General features: G+C 44.8%; 4 protein-coding genes across 6 annotated transcripts in view; 2 read left to right on the top strand and 2 right to left on the bottom strand.

Moving 5' to 3' along the window:
* The window catches only part of TLCD3A (TLC domain containing 3A), a 20,812-nt gene extending 14,322 nt beyond the window's left edge, over positions 1–6,490 (top strand). The window contains exon 6 of the mRNA XM_073315598.1: positions 6,402–6,490. The gene's annotated coding sequence lies outside the window, so the exon portion shown is untranslated. The remainder of the gene's footprint in view (positions 1–6,401) is intronic.
* The window catches only part of GEMIN4 (gem nuclear organelle associated protein 4), a 23,336-nt gene extending 4,974 nt beyond the window's left edge, over positions 1–18,362 (bottom strand). The window contains exon 1 of one of the 2 annotated variants that reach the window (XM_073315570.1): positions 18,312–18,362. In XM_073315570.1, coding sequence (XP_073171671.1) covers positions 18,312–18,351 — 40 coding nt within the window. In that variant the 5' untranslated portion in view covers positions 18,352–18,362. Of the gene's footprint in view, positions 1–1,428; positions 1,600–18,311 lie in introns of those variants that run through there. The other variant, XM_073315571.1, reaches the window with a different exon arrangement.
* Positions 1–19,139, bottom strand: part of GLOD4 (glyoxalase domain containing 4) — a 20,822-nt gene extending 1,683 nt beyond the window's left edge. The window contains exons 1-9 of one of the 2 annotated variants that reach the window (XM_073315595.1): positions 19,001–19,138; positions 18,312–18,361; positions 16,592–16,712; positions 15,484–15,628; positions 15,138–15,274; positions 14,299–14,385; positions 13,931–14,044; positions 13,753–13,839; positions 10,806–12,783 (exon numbers count right to left, since the gene is read on the bottom strand). In XM_073315595.1, the coding sequence (XP_073171696.1) occupies positions 12,718–12,783; positions 13,753–13,839; positions 13,931–14,044; positions 14,299–14,385; positions 15,138–15,274; positions 15,484–15,628; positions 16,592–16,712; positions 18,312–18,361; positions 19,001–19,090 (897 nt within the window). In that variant the 5' untranslated portion in view covers positions 19,091–19,138 and the 3' untranslated portion in view covers positions 10,806–12,717. Of the gene's footprint in view, positions 1–10,805; positions 12,784–13,752; positions 13,840–13,930; positions 14,045–14,298; positions 14,386–15,137; positions 15,275–15,483; positions 15,629–16,591; positions 16,713–18,311; positions 18,362–19,000 lie in introns of those variants that run through there. The other variant, XM_073315596.1, reaches the window with a different exon arrangement.
* LOC140899696 (diazepam-binding inhibitor-like 5) lies at positions 6,488–7,707 on the top strand. Its single transcript, XM_073315604.1, has one exon. It carries the CDS (start codon positions 6,488–6,490, stop codon positions 6,755–6,757), a length of 270 nt encoding a protein of 89 aa, XP_073171705.1. The 3' UTR covers positions 6,758–7,707.

Below are 19,139 nucleotides of genomic sequence, written 5' to 3'. Positions count from 1 at the left end.
AGTCTTTCCACGGCACTTTCCAAGAGAGGATCTCATGGAGGTGGGGGAAGCACTGCTGTCAGGCTCACGTTCACTAGAGGCACAGACAGGTGAAGTCACTCACCCAAGGTCACACATCAGCAGTACCTTCAGACCAATGTACCAGCATGGTGGAATGTTGCACAGCTCTAAAATGCGAGCTGCATTCCAGCACACCCCTGCAAGGATCCTGCATACACACGCCCACCCCAGAGGAAAGGCTAGGCCTTGCTTCCAGGGAAAAGTCACATCTAGAAGTCCTGTGGCTAAAACACTGCCACAAGACAATCATTGATCTGCATTGATCATGCTGTACTCTGCAAATTCTCCTCCTAATACAACATACCCCATTGGTCTAAAGCTTTGGGCTGTAAATCTCCAACGCAAAGATCAAGGGGGCTGGCACTGGATTCCCACAGTAGGTGGGGTTGCCGTGTAGGATGCTGGTGTGTATTTTTGTTACTGGATTTGAATCTTTTCTGTTTACATTGCCTGCTCACAGAAGGTTCATTGTCCCCTCCGAACAGTTTCCAAACAGCGTTACTGGCCGTGATATAACGTTCTATGAGAATTGTGGACCTCTTGTCCAGGCAGGTTAACCCTCTGCTCCTCACACACTGTCAGAGAGGCTGTAGCAACAGCATAAGCCACAAGAGAAGGAGCAAGGAGGGATCTGCCAGTGTCTCTCTCTCATGCATGTAGATGGAATCGCAATCCCTGAAGCGCACCTTTTTTGGTACATGCAATCGGGTGTACAAACAGGGCAAACGATTCTCTCTCGGGTCTGATATCTGCTAACCCCCTAGCTGACTCCTCAGCCAGCCGGTGCAATTACTTAGCTCAGTCCAGGGTCCCCATTTAGGCGGGGAAGGCTGGTGCCCTGCTGGGATCAGCAGCCTTGTATAATGCAACTCCGCGGGGGCGCACTCTTACATCAGGGGAGCTTGCCCAACCACCGGCCCAGAATAGCTGGGATACCTGGCGCCTACCCAGGCCAGAAACGTGGGAACGACTTTATAGGGCGGAGCTGTTTATTAAACACCCGGCAGGTGAGGCTGGTTTAAGGTGCTGTGTGTCGCCACACGCTCCCCCTCCCCCGATGCACGCTCACACCCTGCCACGCGTGTCCCAACACAACACGCCCCACGCACGGCTTAACGCAGACACACACGCGCTCCACGCGCGTCCTAACACCCCCCACGCACGTCCCAACACGCCCGCACCCACTCCACGCGCGTCCCCCCCCACGCACGTCCCAACACGCCCGCACCCACTCCACGCGCGTCCTAACACCCCCCCACGCACGTCCCAACACACACACCCGCCGCTGCCCCAGGCAGCGGGGCCGGGCCGCCCCAGCGTCCCGCGGGCAGGAGCCGGGGGCAGCCGCGCCGCCAGCCAAGCACCCACCTAGCTCCATGGCCCGGCCTGTCCGCTGCTCCGGCGCAGGCGGCGGCGGCCCCGGCAGGGCGAGGGCGGCCCCGGTCCCGGCTGCCCGAGGCGGCGCTTGTGAGCTCGGCGCGCCCGGCTCTGTGACGCTCCGGCCCAGCCGCCGCCTGCGAGCCACGTGGCCGCGGCTCACCCGGGGCTCCCGGCGGCGAGAGGCGGCACAGCGGGCTCTGCGGGCGGCTGCGCAGCACTGCACGGCGCGGCCTGGGATCGCAGGTCAGTGCCCCGCCGGTAAGATCCCGCCCGCTCTCGCCCGGCTCCTGGGTTGGGGAGGGGGATTTCCCCCCCAACCCCGGTTCTGTGAACTAGTTACATGCAGTGGGGCCTGTTCAGTGACTGTCTGGAAAGGTGACTTGAAACTGAAACATTAATACACGCTTTGAAAGCACGCACAGTGTATGATAAAATACGTGTATCTGAAAAAGTATAATCGATTTGAAAAGCAGGGACATGGACTAGCTTCCGTCTACAGTTGTTGTTTTTTTGTGACCATGTCAGTGCATTCATTTTGGTGACATGGGCCTACCTAATAATTTCAAATGTGAAAGCAAAGTCTAAAGCAGTTCTCCCTGGCAGCTCCTGATGAGCTGGGGGGAAAGGCTTCAAGACCACACTGTATTTACATTCACACCTAATCTACTTAGGTATCCAGCAAACAGAGCTGCATTGCCTAAGTGATAGATTTTGGCTGGGGTTGGGTTATAAATCACTTGAATGGGAGGGGAAGGGGGGTAATGAAATGGTGTTGGTCTTATTGCAGGAGTAAAGGGCAGTAGAACTGTCCTTAGCCTCTGCTGATTGAGGGCATCAAAAGAGAGGGTGGGGACAAGGGTTTTGCTTGATAGTCTCCCTGAGTCACAAGTACTGTTTGACCTGCCCTTCTCTCCCCTGTTTAAAGACAAAAAGAACAGGAGTACGTGGGGCACCTTAGAGACTAACATTTATTTGAGCATAAGCTTTCGTGAAGTAGGCTGTAGCCCACGAAAGCTTATGCTCAAATAAATTGGTTAGTCTCTAAGGTGCCCCCCGTACTCCTGTTCTTTTTGCAGATACAGACTAACAGGGCTGCTACTCTGAAACCTGTTTAAAGACAGCTGATTAGGCTCCAGAGCTAGTCTTTTGTTTTGTTAAGTGACCACTGCAGCTCAAATCAGGTCAAAGTGCTTAGACCTGCTGGGGAACAGTGTTTCTGTGGAAGAGATGGCCCAGTCTGCACTAGCAGCGAGGTTCCCCCCCTCCCCCGTAGAGCTCAGCTGAAATCACAGAGAGCTGGGTGGAACCTCAAGAGACCAACTCGCAGAGGTCACAGTGGCAGGTGGCAGCAGAAGGTGATGGCGGAGGGCCTTTGGCAACAGAGCGATGGAGTGAACGGTGGCATAACACATAACAGTGGCCAGAGCGAACAGTGAGCAGCTGGAGGAATGAGCAAGGTGCCTTCTTGCCCCCCACCTGGGAGGTGAACTCATGTGAAAGCACCTCTGAACTCTGAGTCTCCACTGACGAAGGACAACACCAGTGAGTGTTAATGAGGCTGTTAAGAATGCTAGAGACACAACACAGTTCATGCGAACACACAGGGCTGCGACATCATACTGTCTATTTAAGCAAGAGATACCACCCACTACAAACTGGAGGCCAATGTTAAGTACATGGTCACTTGTTCATCCTGAAGCTGAACACTGATTCTGAACAAGAACAGCAAATGCTCGCTGTCTTTCTGCAGGAAACTCCACTGACTGGCTAGACGCGTGTGGTGCAACAGTGAAAAGACTCAACAGTTCAAAGAATGAAGAACTCTCACCACAAAAAAATTTGCATACATAGCTGATGAATACACTGATGCAAATGGGCATCAAGTATTAAGTCACTGTGTACGTTATCTTGAGGTCAGTGATAGGCCAGTAGATGCATTTCTAGATGTTCAAGTTATAGAAGACACATCAGCTGCATCTGTGACAACCCACATCTTAGAAGAGTTAAATGCTTGTCAATTGGATCCCAAACAGATGGCTGCTTGTGCATTTGAGAGAGCTGCAAACTTCTCTGGAAGACATGGTGGAGCACAAGCTTTGCTCAGAGAAAAGCATAACCCTAATCTCTCCTGTACACACTGCAGAGGCCATCTACTCCAACTAGTGCTAGTACGAGCTGCAGACTCTTCAAAAGACATTTAAAAAGCTATAAATTTAATGTTTTCATTATATTCTTTTTTCAGCAAGAGTCCAAAAAGACTGAATATCTTGGAAAATATAGAAGATACACTGGGACTGAAGTTCAAATTAGTCCAACCTGGGAAAACTCTCTGGCTTTCTCATGAGCGATCCTTGGATGTTGTCTTAAAATTACTCCAGATACTATTACTGGCTTTGAAAAGTATCTACCAAGATGGGATGGATCTAAGTAGTGAGACTGGTGGATTACTTTTGCTACTACATTCAGAGAAGACTACTGCCATTCTCTCCTTTGTAAGTCTACTGTTAAAACCACTTGGGTCATTAAACAATGGCCACCCAGGCATCTGCTACAACAGTAGTAGATCTTTGTCCAGCAATAGAAGCTACATTTGGATCAATCAGAGAGCTATCCACTGAAAAAATACTGGAAGAACAAAGACTTCAGTCCAGAAGTTGAGTAATGAAGGCATTTATATTGAATCCTTAAGTGAAGAGGACAAGAAGTGTTTGTTAAGACAACTGAAAAAGTACACAGACTTGATTCTTAAAAATCTACAACAGCGACTTATAGATTCTACTCAACCTCTACGTAGCTTTTACAGATCCCTGTCCTATAAAACACCGACAGTTGAGTGGAGTGAGGCACTACCAGCAATGGGGCTGCCGTGTGCTCAGGACAGAATAGAGAATTTGAACACACAGTGGAATATCGTACGACGAATGAATGAAGATTTGACTTCATCTTCTTTATCATCACTAGTGGCTTGACCCAATCTTTGTGCCATGTTTCCTGGGATGAAAGAAGTAGAAATTCATCTCTTGCTACTCCCAGTCACAACAGCTACAGTCGAGCATTCTTTTGCCTCGAGTGAATAGAATTTTGTGTTCTGAAAGAAGTCACCTTCTGCCTGATCATGTAAATGAACTAATGAGCATATCAGTTGAAGGAATGGAAGTACCGGACACACAAGAAGCCACCAGAGATGAACGCATTGCATTCAAGAAGTTCAACAACAGAGTTATGCAAAATTATAATAAGAAACCAAGAAGGATGTAGACATAGTGCTTCATAGAAGGCTTGAGTAGCCAACTTTAATATTTGTGATGATTTTAAAACATGAGTTAAATCTAATTAAATGGTCATGAAACATTTTTCAGTTTTTACTATGGTGCCATAGAGCCACCTTAACCCTCACAGTCTCACCCCTCAGCGGCCCTGACTCCCACCCTGTAAATTTGAACACCCCCCCCCCCATTTCAATTCCTGGGGGAGACACTGGTTGGGGATCCCCGTCAGCCCCTCTGCTGCTAAGGCCCCCCCCAGATCACGCACCGAGACACTGAAAATCTTCCCCTCCTAAAACTCTCAGCTCCCTGCTCCCCATCTTGACTTACCCCGGCTGAGTCCTGGAGAGGGAGATTCGCTTCCCCAGGACACTTCAGATTTCCTCAGCATGTGGGGCCGGGAGCTCTCAGCTTCTGCGACTCAAAGAATCCTGGATACCCCTGAGACTGGGGGGTGGGGTGTGTGTTTAGAGCATCAGTTTTAAATGGAATGAAAGGGGGCTGGGAGAACCACCCCACTAAGAGTGTTCAAACCTTTTGTGCCTAAGTTGAGGCATCTCAGTCAAACCAGCCTGGTTTTAGGAGATGCTGAGCAAACTCGGCCACTCTTATTTAGGTGATCCTAGCTTTGAAACAGAGGGCCCAGGCCTCTTAAGGAACTTAACTTAAACCTATTAGCAGCCAGCAATTGATTAAAGTACTTCTCTATAACCAATGGTCATATTTGCATTGCTTAGCTAGGTACTATGACAGGGCACTTTATAAATATCTATTTTAGTATAGGACAAAAACTTCCACTGTTTACGTGACTGTCTCATTCGGGGCACAAAAATTCAGCATGGGGATATGGTGGGGTTGTGTTTGTTTGTGGTTGTTTTCCAGTATTGCTAAACTCAAGGCTTCCAAAATCATGTCAGGCCCCATAAAAATTAACTTTAAAAATAATAAATAGTTGGGCTCTTTTTATTTTCCTTCTGGATTTTTAAATGTTTGAGTCACATCTTCAAGTTTTTCTCCACAATGATCAGGGATAGAAATTTACATTTTTCTACCCCCTTCTTAAATGAAAGCTGAGACTGGGATACTCACCTGACTCCAGCAGCTGGGGCTTTAAGAAAAAACACCAAATAGTAGAACAGTTGGCAACACTGCTTCTTTCCTAGGCAAACTGCCAATACATAGGCACATCGGGTTAAATTCCTCTTGGCAGAAAGCCAGAGCAACCCCACTGAAACCCAGACTGACACAGATAGAGTTAAGACCAAATTCCTAGCTAAATTTGTTTTCTTTGAATAATTGCCTTCCTTTGACCTTCTTCCACATTGGTTACAAAGGCAGACTAAACCTGTCCATATGTTTAGCAGATTTCTGATGAATAGATGGCCACACATTTTACAAACCAGCCATATTTATAAACGGTCTATATTTTTATACCATGTTCATCACAGTAGAGAGACTAACTGCTATACATAGAGAGAAACAGACCCCAAGAGCCTGTCTCCAAAAGGGAAAGTAATGCTCGGTCCAAGAAGAATTGACTGTAAAAATCTGTAAAATCTGCTAAATCCCCCAATCTGGGATTAATTTTAAGGCCATTTGAAAATTGTATTGCTCCTGCTACAGTCAGTTGCACGGTCTTTCATTGGGGCATTTAAAAAAATCTTACTCTGCTGTTGCAACTCTCCTTCATTCCAGTTGTCGTGGCCTGGGTCAACCCTTGAGGATCTTGGCAAGCCCTCTACAGCGGAAGAAAGGAGCAGTCCTGACGCTGAGCTCTCACCATGTCTCAGGAGGAATTTGAGAAAGCTGCTGCTATGGTCCGGGAAATGAAGGTGCCGATCTCAGACCAAGAAAAACTGGAGATTTACAGTCTCTACAAACAAGCCACCATTGGGGACATCAACATCCCCTGCCCTGCTCCAACTGATGTAATAGGCAAAGCCAAATGGGAGGCCTGGAATGGACACAAAGGGATGAGCAAGGCTGATGCCATGAAGAATTACATTGCAAAAGCTGAAGAACTGAAAAAAAAGCACGTAGCTAAAAATTAAGTGTTCACAGATATCAGGCAGCCATGTGGCATTAGCAGGCTTTTGACCCAACATCCCTGTTAGGGAGTTTCCTCTCACCCCTTAGATCAATGTAGAGTAGCTGCCAAGCCAATACAACTGTAATCAGCAGCCATGGAGTGTATATGACTGAAAAAGTTGTGCATGGCCTTTGAAAGTCTATACGAGTGCGGAAGTTCATTTTAGGATAAGGATCGTTCAATCATTGTTTATGATTTCTGGTAAACTCTTACCGATACTTAAGAGGCTTACTTCACAAGCCAGTGTATTTGCTTAAAGGAACACCCTCCCTTTGAAAAACACATTACTGTCTATCAGTGTTGCACTTATCAGAGTTACAAGTGCTGCTCAAGCTTACTGTACATAAAGGAACGTGATGGGCTGTTTGACTTTGTGCATTGGACAGCACTTTGTACAGTTTCTCCCCTACTAAAATGGGCCTGTGGAAACCAGATAATTAAATAAGAAACCACATTGCCAATATGTAATCCTGGGGTGTGGAGAAGACACACCACAGGCAGCCTTTACAAGGTCAAATGTTGTGCAATCATTAATCCAGAACAGGCCAGGATTAATCTAGACACAATCTCTCCCTCTCCACTTTAATTTCCTTTTAACGCTTCAGATTCTGTGCTGAAGCTCAGTTCCTAACGAAGCATATCAGTTTAGCAAGCTAAAGCGATACAACCCCATGGCAAACCTTTGATTTAGAAACCATTCCGTCTCTCTCTCACTGGTGCCAGGGTGGGACGTTGTTACTAGATATATGCAAATAAAAACTGTATGATGGGGGCTCATTGAGAAGTCAGCAGCTCTCACTCCCACTATAAGTTAATTGCTATGGCAAAGATTGTGATGACATTAGAATGATGATGCCAAGGACCAAGAAACAGATGAATTCCTCACCATCCCAGTTGCCCTTTTCAGGTACTTGCCCCTCTAAACAAAACAGGATTACTTCCAAGTGTGTTATTTACAAAACCTTCCATGTGCCCTTCACACATGCAGCACCACGGCTGCTGCTGTAATGGGTAGAATTCCATTTTCACTTTACTTTACAGCAGCAGGTTGGGATGTAGACAGCGGTTGGCCACTCTGCTCTTCTGATTCAATGGAACTTTTTCCAACGAGCTTAAACTCATCTACTACAGAAGACAGAACGGTCTTATAGACCAGCCCAGGCTGGGGAATGAACTCTTCCACCAACTAAGGAACCACACCAAACCTCACCATCTTCTGCCCCAAGTGCAAGGTGTATTTCTTTGACCTGGCCCTCTGTAACAAACCTATAGTAAAGTGGCATGTATTTAATATATAATTGAAAAAAACAGACACCCAAACCCCACTTCACTGCATGCACGCTGCCCCTGCTGAGATGAGGAAAGAAGAGACACATGACAAACACCAGTGACTTTGTGCATGACTGGAATGTGTTTAGGCCCAAATCCACAAAAGGTATTTAGGCACCTAATTCCCATTGATTTCAAGGGGAGTTAGGCACTTAAAGACCTTTGAGGATCAGGCCTCCAACTACATTAAGGAGCAGGCTTTAGGACAATATATAGAAGAGTGTACAGAAGGAACTTTGTCATTGGCACGGATGATCACACCCGTTAAATTTTTACCAGTCATGAAAAGCTGGATTTTAAAATTGAACTGCAGTCAGTGACAGCCACATTTCATTGTAGTCAAAGTCCAAGTTCAAACAGCAGCCACCTGGTTTGAGTTTAATAATAAGAAAGTCTCCATTTCACTTTCCTGGCTGTCCTGCCAACTGTGTCTTTTAAAAGGTAAATGATACAAAGATAAACCCAGAGCTTAGCCTGAGATTGTTACAGCATCCAACACATTATTAAAATGAACCCACCTCTTTGTTGTGTGTTTGTACAACACTTAGGAGCCTCGGGCCCTTGTTTGTGGGCACCAGACACCATCACACTGATGTATATAATTTCATACTGGGCTGTGTGAACTGATAGGTTGAGATCCAACCATTTGAGAATAAAAGCGAGCATGCTACTCCTGACACTGGGAGTACATTCAGATCCCATTTCAATACAAAAATTAGAGCCAGATCATTACAGTGTCATGCACAGGGTCTGAAGCTTTGTGTGTGGTTAATGCATCTTCACATCATGTTATGTTTTAGTTGTATGGTATTTGAGGCACTTCAATCCAGGCAGAGCTTTTCAGGCATCTGGCAGCACTGCCTGGCTGAGATAGTCAGGGAATTCTCCTCCCCATTGATTGTTTCAGGCACTCCCCAGCATTATGATGTCATCACATGCAGGACCCAGGCTGTGACTCACCCTAGAGGCACCACAGAAGGGGGGCTCAGCAAGAGAAGGAGGGCGCTGAGACACCCGGAGCATTCACTTTGCAGAGATAGTTACAGCACGCTGCTATCTGAAAGTTCACACAACTGTGGAAGTCCATTTCAGTTTAAGAATAGGCCAGCCATTGCTGAAGAAGTCTATGAAACTGTTACCAATAATTCAGACTTAATTGATAAACTACAAAAGCGTATTGGCTTAAACAACACCCTCCATTTGAAAGTGACATTACTATCTGGAAACGTTGCACTTAACTGAGTTAGAAGTGATACTTAAGCTTACTGTACATTAAGGAACGTGATGGAAAATATTGCTATTGTTTTGACTGTATTTGATAGCTTTCCATAGTCAGCTGCACCCATACTGAAAAGGGTCTTTGACACTATCCCTTTAAAAGTGAACAGATGTAATAGTAGGTTAAGACAATATCCAGCACATGCTCAGAACTAAACAGTTTCAAACTGGGCTTTGAGAATGTCTCAGTGAACAACAGCTGAGATCCAACCCTCCAGAGATAAGTTTGAGCATATTATTCCCAACACCTACTGTATGTTCACAGTCCATTTCAATATGAGCATTAGACAAATCTGTAGTATTAGGCAGAGTGTGAGGCCCAAGGGGTTTGGTGCATTTTCACATCACAATATAAATACAGATGTTTTAACTGAAAGAAATTCCAAGCAGTCCTTTCTCCTGTGTAGATCATAGACCTAGACAGGATGATGCAGTGACTTTTAGGGTTCTGATAGTACTGCACACTGCAAGAGAAAAGGTTAATAAGTTTTGTCTTACAGTAGAGGACCAAAATAATTAGAGCCTCGGATTAACTCTTTTGATGTGTGCATTCATGAAAGCAGGTTGAAATAAGAAACCACAGCAAAAGAAATTTAACACACTCCTCTCTACAGCTTCCCTCTTCCAGGCCTGTTACCCCTGTATATAGCAGATTATGTTAAACAGTAACTATTACCTGCAAATGAAATGGCAATCTGCACCTGGCAGCTGAGGCAAGCGGAAACATTTACTTCAACAAATATCATTTTTGTTCAAGTGTTTCCTTGTTATCCAGTATAATTTGCACAGACATAAGCTCCCATGTACTCCAATATAATCGTTAGCCTTAGCTCTGGATACATTAAAGTCAGAGTGTGCATACAATGTAATCTAAACCACACCTAAATTCAAAGCTCCCTCCCCATACTGAATACCTAGTCTCACGTGTAGTATCAATTACAAAGAAAAAGGACACTATTAGAATAAATTCTTAAGATATCAGGGGTCAAAGTGAAAGACCAGTAACAAACTTAACATTACCACTATTAAAAACTGAGGGGGAAAGGATAGTAACGGGCCCACTATTACTCCAACATTGAGCTACTTTTTCTTTCAAGTCTCTCGTTAAAGTTGGTTGTTTTGTTTTAGTTTTACAATTGCTACCTAGTTGAACTGAAAAAAGTTTAGCCCAATCTTTCAGAAACAAAAAAATACCGAGAAGCTGAATGTTAAGAGGCCCCTTTCTGCTTAAATCAAAGACTAATTTCAAATATTTTGGTGTTTATTATGTTAAGAAATTGGATGAAAGTAAGTGGGTGACATTTGCTTGCTAGTTGATTTTTGCTCACTTGTTTTTGTAACACAAGAGGCTAATTGAACTTTTCCCAGAGAATTATTAAAAACCAGTAAGCATATGCAACAAGTATATTGTAGATATTTATTCAGAACGTGCCGATTCTACAGTTCCATCAGCAACAGCAGGCATTCAAGTCAGTTCAACCCAGAAGACAAGTTGTTAAATTAACACACTTAAATGGATAGCTGTCTTGAAATTAGCTTTGTCACTTTACTCTTCCCCTCTCCCAAATAATAAAGTCTGACTGGCTCTAGTTTGGAATGTCAAGTGTTTGGTGCACTGCAGTTAGCAGATAGATATAATGCAGCTTAAGGTGCATGGAAGCCATAGGACAGACCTATGATAGTCCAATAATGATTCCAATAAGGCCTATCAGGGAATCCTCAGCTTTTCACATTCTCCAAAATAACCTCATTTCCTCTGGCCTGAAAGGATGGTTTGAGACAGAGCCAGGATTTTATGCTGAGTGGGGAAATGGAAGAAGAGTTACACTGGCAGTACAGAGACAAAACACAGCTTTTGAAGAGGTAATGAGCATATTTCTCAGCTGTACCAATGAAGTCACACATTTTAAACTCTGTATTGGTTCTTCCCAAATCAGTTCCTGCATCATTCTTTAGAAATTCTGACGCAGGAAACATACTGGTTAATGTGTCTAAAAAAAAGTCTAATTCCACCCATTGATTTTGCCCAGTATTCTATGTCGCACTTTTGTGTCGTGATGGTTTGAAAGCTAAGAAGCTTGGACTATGTATTTTACCTTCTGTTGATTCAGGCATTTATACTATGCTCATCACGGTGCTCTCATTAGTACTGCAGTGATTTATTTAATGTTTATCTGGAAAAAAAGATAAGCTATGCTCAAACATTTTAATCATATGCCAGCTAATAGCAACTGAGCTATCCACCTACATTTGGCTTCAGGGAGGTTTTTCTCAGAATCAAAACCTAGATGTCAGCCTTAGGGTTTAGATAGGGAAACTGACCTGCATAGCTACAGCAGGACAGCTATTCCACTAAGAGCTAGATATTTATTATTATAATTATGCTAATCAATTTTCCCATGTAGACAAGCTCTCAGTTCCAGATTTAATCTATGTCATAAAAACACAATACTTGCATTGTTCACAACAAACAGTAGCTAACCAAAGGCTTTTTCTTTTCCATGTGCAGCAGACTGAGCATTGCTAAAGCCACTGACCGTACAAAATGCTCTGTAACATACATAACTAGTCTATTTGTTATTATACCACCATTAATGTTGTCCCTTTCACTTCATGGCAATAAGTTCTGGAGTTGTCCAATACATTTTCCATGAATGGAACCAACCATCAATATAACATTTACTTTATTCTTTAACCTATACTTTGCTTTGAAAGCAAGTATTTCAACACTTCCAAAGAGCTTTTTTCCACCAGCTCTGAACCACGAATTTTTATTCGGTTAGGTTTAGCAGCATGAATTATTTGGAAGAGAACTGCTAATTAGAATAAAATACCATAGTTTAATCTAATTAGTTAGTGTTCTGATCCTCCCCCTTGCCAGCGTTCTGTTTTAGCGCATACAGTAAATTCATTCTGGTCTTATTCAGCAGGGTGAATTTGAAATGGAGTTATTCTTCACTCCGAAATCCCTGCAGAAAGATAGCTCAGTACACATCCTGCAATAGATATATGCTACCTAAAATACCGAAAAGATGCAGCTAATGTCTAGGCTAAACTCTGGTCTTTCTCAATCCAACAGGAAAGAGAAAAGCTTGAGAGGGTGTCCTATTACAAGTCCATGGCCCCCATGTTATGAAATCAAGTGCTCAATCTGTGCATCACAGCACAACAAAACTTTCCCACTTTTCTTCCATAGACTTTTGCAAGGGCATTGCACACTCTCTCACTGAATGGGGACAACATGACTGCAAAACCGGACACATTTTACAGGTGTTTAGCAGCTAAAGGCATCGTTTATGAGACAATTCTCTTCAACTAAGCAGAAGTCTTCTGCATTTTGTGCTTAGCAAACCACTCGTCACTTTTGTCTGCTGCCATCGCCTGTACAAATAGAAGTGAACAATTTGTATAATGATAAAGTTATACAAACAACAGCCATTTACAGAAGCAAACACGTCCAGGATTCTGCTTGGGTTAGCGCCAGTCAGTCGACTGGATGACTGCCGTCAGTCGACTGGATGACTGCCGTCAGTCGACTGGATGACTGCCGTCAGTCGACTGGATGACTGCCGTCAGTCGACTGGATGACTGACTTATTCACCAATAACGACCAACTCTTAAGTTAATCTGTGATTACCTAAAGCAAACAATTCTACCACACTGTAAATGAAAAACAATGCTCTTTGGGAATCACCTTCGGACTTCAGTACAACAAAAGCAACAGACACTCCCTGCAACAATACATGTTAGTTTCAGAAGCAAGTTAAAAAAGGTACGGTGAGTGACTGTCACTGCTGCACCAGATAAATGTATCCGACAAAGTGATTTGGTAAGACACAGGCATGACAGGATCAGTGTCTCCTGCTCTGAAACGTCCCTTTTCTTTTCACACTTTTCCTGAAACCGCTTGTCATTTCTGTAGCAGCAGCCCATTATCTTGTGAAGCTGTTCTACTGCACTGAGCTGATTGTAGTTACAACCAACAAGCCACTTTCCACTGTTACTTAGGTTGATTTGTAACTGATACTTTGCACTTCTAGCATCGTCCATTCTGCAGCCCCCTCTGAAGTGAGGAGTAACACCCAAGTGGCCACCACAAGAACAGGGAAGGAAAATTCTTTCCAGGATACAGAGGCAAACCCCCAAAGCTATTTGGGATTTTTAGCATCTGAAGAACTGCATGAAGCACTCATCTGAAAGACCCCTTTAGAACTCAGTGTAGCTGCCTTTGAAGGACTAGAAAGGCACTGGACCGTGTTGGGATTTTAAAACATACAGGTAGTCTATGCATTTCTATCCTGATGCTCAGACCTCTCCACCAACAAACAATACAGAGAATATATTACTTACATCATCTAACAGCTTGTTGCCATTGGGATCCATCTTGGAAAGCTCTCTAAATGCCTCATCTCCTACAAAGCAGATTTCATGGTTGTCCTAAACCAGATTTAACAGGAGAGAAAGTGAAATTGCCTGAGGGGGAGACTGAATTAAAGTTTATTCTGTCTCTATTTCAAACATCACTCACGGGATCAGCCAGGATAACCACTTGCACTGTTGCTTTTCCAGGGGTGTCCAAGCTAACTAGGGGCGTTAAAATCTTCTGCTTCTCCTTCTTCATCAGTGCTTCAATGTTTGGCAACTTAAAAACAAAGAGTGAGCTGAAGGTCAGTTGTGTCATATCAGGCTGTGATCATTTACTGTACCCAGTACTCACATCTCCATCACATTCTCACCAAGAGAAAGTTAAACACAACTTTCATTTGATGTTATCGTCTTGTTCACATAGTGACGTGAGAGACCTTCAAGTGGCTATCGGTATTACCATGAGTCACCCTCCACATGGCCAGCCCCCATAATATGGGAAAGGGCCAGAGGAAGAAGGAAATCAGTTACCTCTTCCTTTGGGCAAGAGAAGGCAATCCGCCCAAAAGCTGTGGCATGATCCACTGCTCCGCCAATGCCCTGCAGCTCCAATTTACACTGAAAGAGAGGGATTGAAAGAGTCTAGCTTGCAGGGAAACTAATCTGAAGACAAAAAAAGAATTCATACAATTTTTATTGCATTTTTGCATGCATGCCAATCAGCGTTACATAATAAGCTAATCATGTCAAAGCCACATATGCTTATTTCCCAGTGCATTAAGGTAGTAGTGACCTCTGTCATCTTATTTGAAAGAGAGGCTATACGCATATACAAAAAACAAAAGCAGAATGATTCACCCTGAGTATTTGATAAATTTAGTCTGACTGCAAATTACTGAATGGATAAACTCATGTTCATGTTAACCTCTTTGTAGAAAGAGCAGCTAGGGCCCCAATTTCCCTTTTCACTCAAAATTACCATATTTCATGGTATCTTAACCTTTATGCCTCTTTCCTGAGCAGTTGCAGCTGGGGTTCTCATTTTTATATGGCTATTTGCTTGCTTTAAAGAAAGGCCCTACATATGAAATGAAGCATGGGCATTATTATGCCTATACTTTAAGTCTTTTAGATTAAAAGTTAAGAGCAAAACTACTAACAAATTTGACAATTCCACCTTTTTACAGTATGTGCTTAGCAGGGAGGCAGGATGGCAGACACACTGAAAAAGCAAACATTTAGAAGTTTAGAGAAACAGCTGTTCTCAGTAAGATGGTTTTATTTATTTATTTAAGGTTCGGTCATTATGAAATGAACCAATCCCACAACATACTATTTTCAAAGAATGGTCACTTCTCTAAACGACTAACCTGGTTATCTGCATAGCCTAGCAAAGCCCTTTGCTTTTCCTCATTCGTCTCATAAATTTTCATTCCCAGCAGATCAGACCAGTAGCTAACAGACTTCTGCAGGTTCGAGACTGCCAAAGTTACTTTTAGCACGGGATCTGCAAGATTGTAATAGTTTCCTATTAGTGGTGTGTATGTTGTCGTTTTAAACTCTAGGTTTTTGTGCTCATGATAATGGGAAACAAATAGCAACAACATGAGGCAGGCACACTTCCCCATAAATCTTGGGCAAGCCAGATTTGCAACCTCTTCTGATGTTCCAGCTCTCAGTCTCTGATGAGAAGAGAAAAGGGTATGTGTGCGTTACCTTGCTGTGGTTGTTCTTTGTCTTCCAGGTAGAACTTGTATCCTCCTGGGGCTTCAGTTTCAAATATACCCCTTGCAACTTCTTTGAGTGGCCATCCCATCTTCCTGGCATTGCTCACTGCCTGGCTGGACATAAGAGTCATGCCCTAGCAAGGATACAAAGCACAAACATGCACCGATACACCTGCGCAAAGATGCACCAACACCATCTTTTTGGTCAGCTGATAGATCTCCAAGTATCAGCACAGAATCCTAATCTTCATCCATTGCCAGGAACAGAGCAATCATCTATGTAGTCTCTGCTCCGTACCCCGGGGTAAAACACCTACTGGTGTCAAGGAAACCTCAACAGCCCAGATACTGGTTCCTTGCCCCCAGCTTTTCAATTATCTTCCTCCAAGAGAAAGCGGAGAGAGGGGGCAATAATTACACAAGTGGTCTGTAGTAAGAGTTGGAGCTATCCTGAACAAGGGCCTAAACAGCCTCTGAGAGGCTGGTTATCTTGCCTCTATAAAAACAACTCTGTCTGTAACACCTCTTACACAACAGGGAAATATGAAGCAGAGAGATGGAGTTTAATAGGCCAGATCCTGGCTCTACCGGTTTTTGCAGAGCTCACCAGAACAGCACTGACCAACTGGGTTTTGCAGAGGCAGTGGCCAATTCAAATCCAGAGTTCTGCCACCTTAGAGAAGAGTGGCTTCCATGACCATCCATCCATCTCTGACTCCGGGGGGGAGGAGAGAAAGTGAGTTCCTCCTTGGCTGGAAGTCCAGGGAAATAAAAGGGATGCTGCAGTTCTCCAGAATGATCTATCAGAAAGCTCCAAATTTTGCTGTCAGTGAGGTGGGGAGTGAGGGGCTCCCTGGAACAAATACAACTGCACCTCCCTGCCCAACTGCAGCATGAGCACAAAGCACCTCTCCCCACTTCCTTTTCCTTGCACAAAAGACATGCAAACAGCACCTGCAAGACTCCCCTCAGGGAACAAAAATGGATAGGGAATCAAACAGTATCAGGAAAGCGCATCCAAGACAGTCTGAATGGACTCCGAGCCAAAAAGCTCACAACAAGAACAAAAGAACGTTAGGACAGCAAGTGATATTTACCAGAAAGTCACTGCCGAGTCGATACTCTCCAACTCCATAATTGTAGGTCAACTCTGCAACAAAGTGATCATCTTCGGGCCCATAGCCCACCATTGTTTTGCTCCACTTTCCATCATAAGGGCTAGGACAACCATCACATTTATTTGTAGTCAGTATCAGACACAAACAAAGAAACCCCCCACACAAGTAAGAAGTGCCTCCGGACAGGAACTGCATTACCAGTGGTCTAGCTAATCCAATATCCTACCCCTGACACCAATCAGTGCCAGATGCTTCAGGGGAAAGTACAGAAACCCATACCATACAAACTTTTATACAATACTATATCACTGAAAGAGCATGCCAGTCGGTGCCGACTTCATGTCCTCAACCATGAAAGGATCCTTATAGTTTTATCCTCTCCTATCTAGTTTCTTACGTAACAGCAGATGCAGCTCTCCTACAAATAAGTCTAATTTTGTTTTGAAATTTACTAAACTATTTGCTTTGATAATATCTTGCACCAGCGAGTTCCACTGGTTAATTATTCACCATATAGAAGTCATTTTTTAAATATGAGTTCCGGCTAACAGGAGCCGGCACTATGACTAAGGGATTCCCACAAAGTGTGATAGAAAACAGTAACTTTCCACTAAGTTCTTAATTTAATAGATTCCAAGGCCAGAAAGGGCCATTGTGATCATCTAGTCTGATCTTCTGTAAAACACAGGCCAGGGAACTTCCCCAAAATGATTTGTAGACCACAGCTTCTAGCAAAACATCCAAACTTGATTCCTCTTGTGGAGGATCCACCACAACCCTTGGTAAATTGATCCAGTGGTTAATTACTCTACTGTTAAAAATGTATGCCTCATTTCAAGTCTGAATTTGTTTAGCTTCAACTTCCAGCCACTGGATCATGTTATACCTTTGTCTGCTAGACTGAAGAGCCCTCTGTTATCAAATACTTGATTCCCATGTAGGTACTTATGCACGATAATCAAGTCACCCCCTTTACCTTCCCTGCTAAGCTATGTTAATGTGTAACTAGGAAGGCACAACTGCACAGCCATCCAAAAGAATGATTAACAGTAGTTTTCATATGATTTGATCCATAATTTGATCCATAATCCAAGCATAGGAACTGCAACTATAGTGCAAGAGCTAGGATAAAATTAAGTGCCCTCAAGGTTCATGTTTCAGAGCATAAGCAGCTCACCAGGTGGAGTCAAAAAGCTATTTCCTCATCCTCATATAGGCAAATTGTAAAGTTAGACAATATATTCTAAGCTCTTTCTTTTTGAAAAGAAATGAAAGGCCACTGGCGGTAGCAGGATATTTTATTTTAACGGATTTATTTTGACTTAAGATAATAAGATGCCTACCCAAGGCACTAGGCTTCCTAATATCATTTACAAACACAATAAAATAAAATCCCAAGAGCATAAAGTATAATTTCCAATCAGGAACCAGTGGCTCAGATCAAAGGTATTTAGGCATCTAACTGCCTTTGAAGATCTGGGCCTCCATGACTACGTAGACTGTTGATCTGCCATGGCAATGCTTATGTTCCAATGTAAGCACCACTGACGCAAGAAGATACATTCTTCCTTCCTTCAAATGAAATGAGCAATGTTTAGGAAGCATGCTCAAGGGTCTATAAGTAAGCCCATTGGGTTAGTCAGCACCTGCAGATGTTTTAGTTTAGCTAGAGATTACAAAGAGAAATAACGGTACATACCCATTACAAGTAGCTTTGCATCCTTCCTCAAATTCTTCATGTCTTAGAATCTGGCAGATCGAACACATGCAACAAATAAACCCTGCTTAGTCCTTAACGGGAAACAGACCTGAGCACACCCCAACAGAACGCTTCGGGCACATCCGCCTCGTGACCAAAAGCCCGGGTTTGCGGGGCTAAGGGTAGCAGCGTACACGTTCAGACGCAGGCTGAGCCCGGGCTCTGGGACCCCACAGAGCGAGAGCGTGCCAGAGCTCGAGCTCCAGCGTCTTCCTCACCACCGAGCGGCCTGATAACCTGAGGGGAGTCAGCGGGCACAGGCCAGGCGCGGGTGTTGAACTGCAGCGCGGACACGCTCGCACGGGGCGGCCGCCCGCTGCGGAGCCGGGCTCTCAAACTTCACGGCACCGCGACCCCCCTCCCCCCGCTGCCCCCGGACAACGGGGTCACTCCATGACCCGGGGAGGGGGGGGGAGCCCGAGCCGCGCTGGCCCGGGGTGGAGGGGGGGGGGGGCGCGGAGCTCGGCTTCAGCCCCGGGTCCCAGCAAACCTAACGCTGGCCCTGGCGACCCACGGAGCCCCGCAGCGCTCCCCGCGCCCCGCCCGGCCACAGAACGGGGCAGCGGGTGGGGGGCAGCGGCGGGCCGGACGCAGCCGGCTGAGGGGCCCCCGCCCGCTCGCTCGCTTACCCTCATGCCCAGCAGCTCGCGGTAGAAGCGGGCGCTCTGGCCGCGGTTCCCCACTTTGAACACGAAATGCAGCGCGCGGCGGGCTCCCATTTCCGACTTCGGCCCCTACTTCCGGCGCGTGGCGATGACGCAAACCTCC

The sequence above is a fragment of the Lepidochelys kempii genome, chromosome 17 (assembly GCF_965140265.1).
Source record: "Lepidochelys kempii isolate rLepKem1 chromosome 17, rLepKem1.hap2, whole genome shotgun sequence".
Classification (NCBI taxonomy): domain Eukaryota; kingdom Metazoa; phylum Chordata; order Testudines; family Cheloniidae; genus Lepidochelys; species Lepidochelys kempii.
The sequence above is the reverse complement of the archived record's forward strand: the minus strand, read 5'-3'. Positions and strand labels throughout refer to the sequence as shown.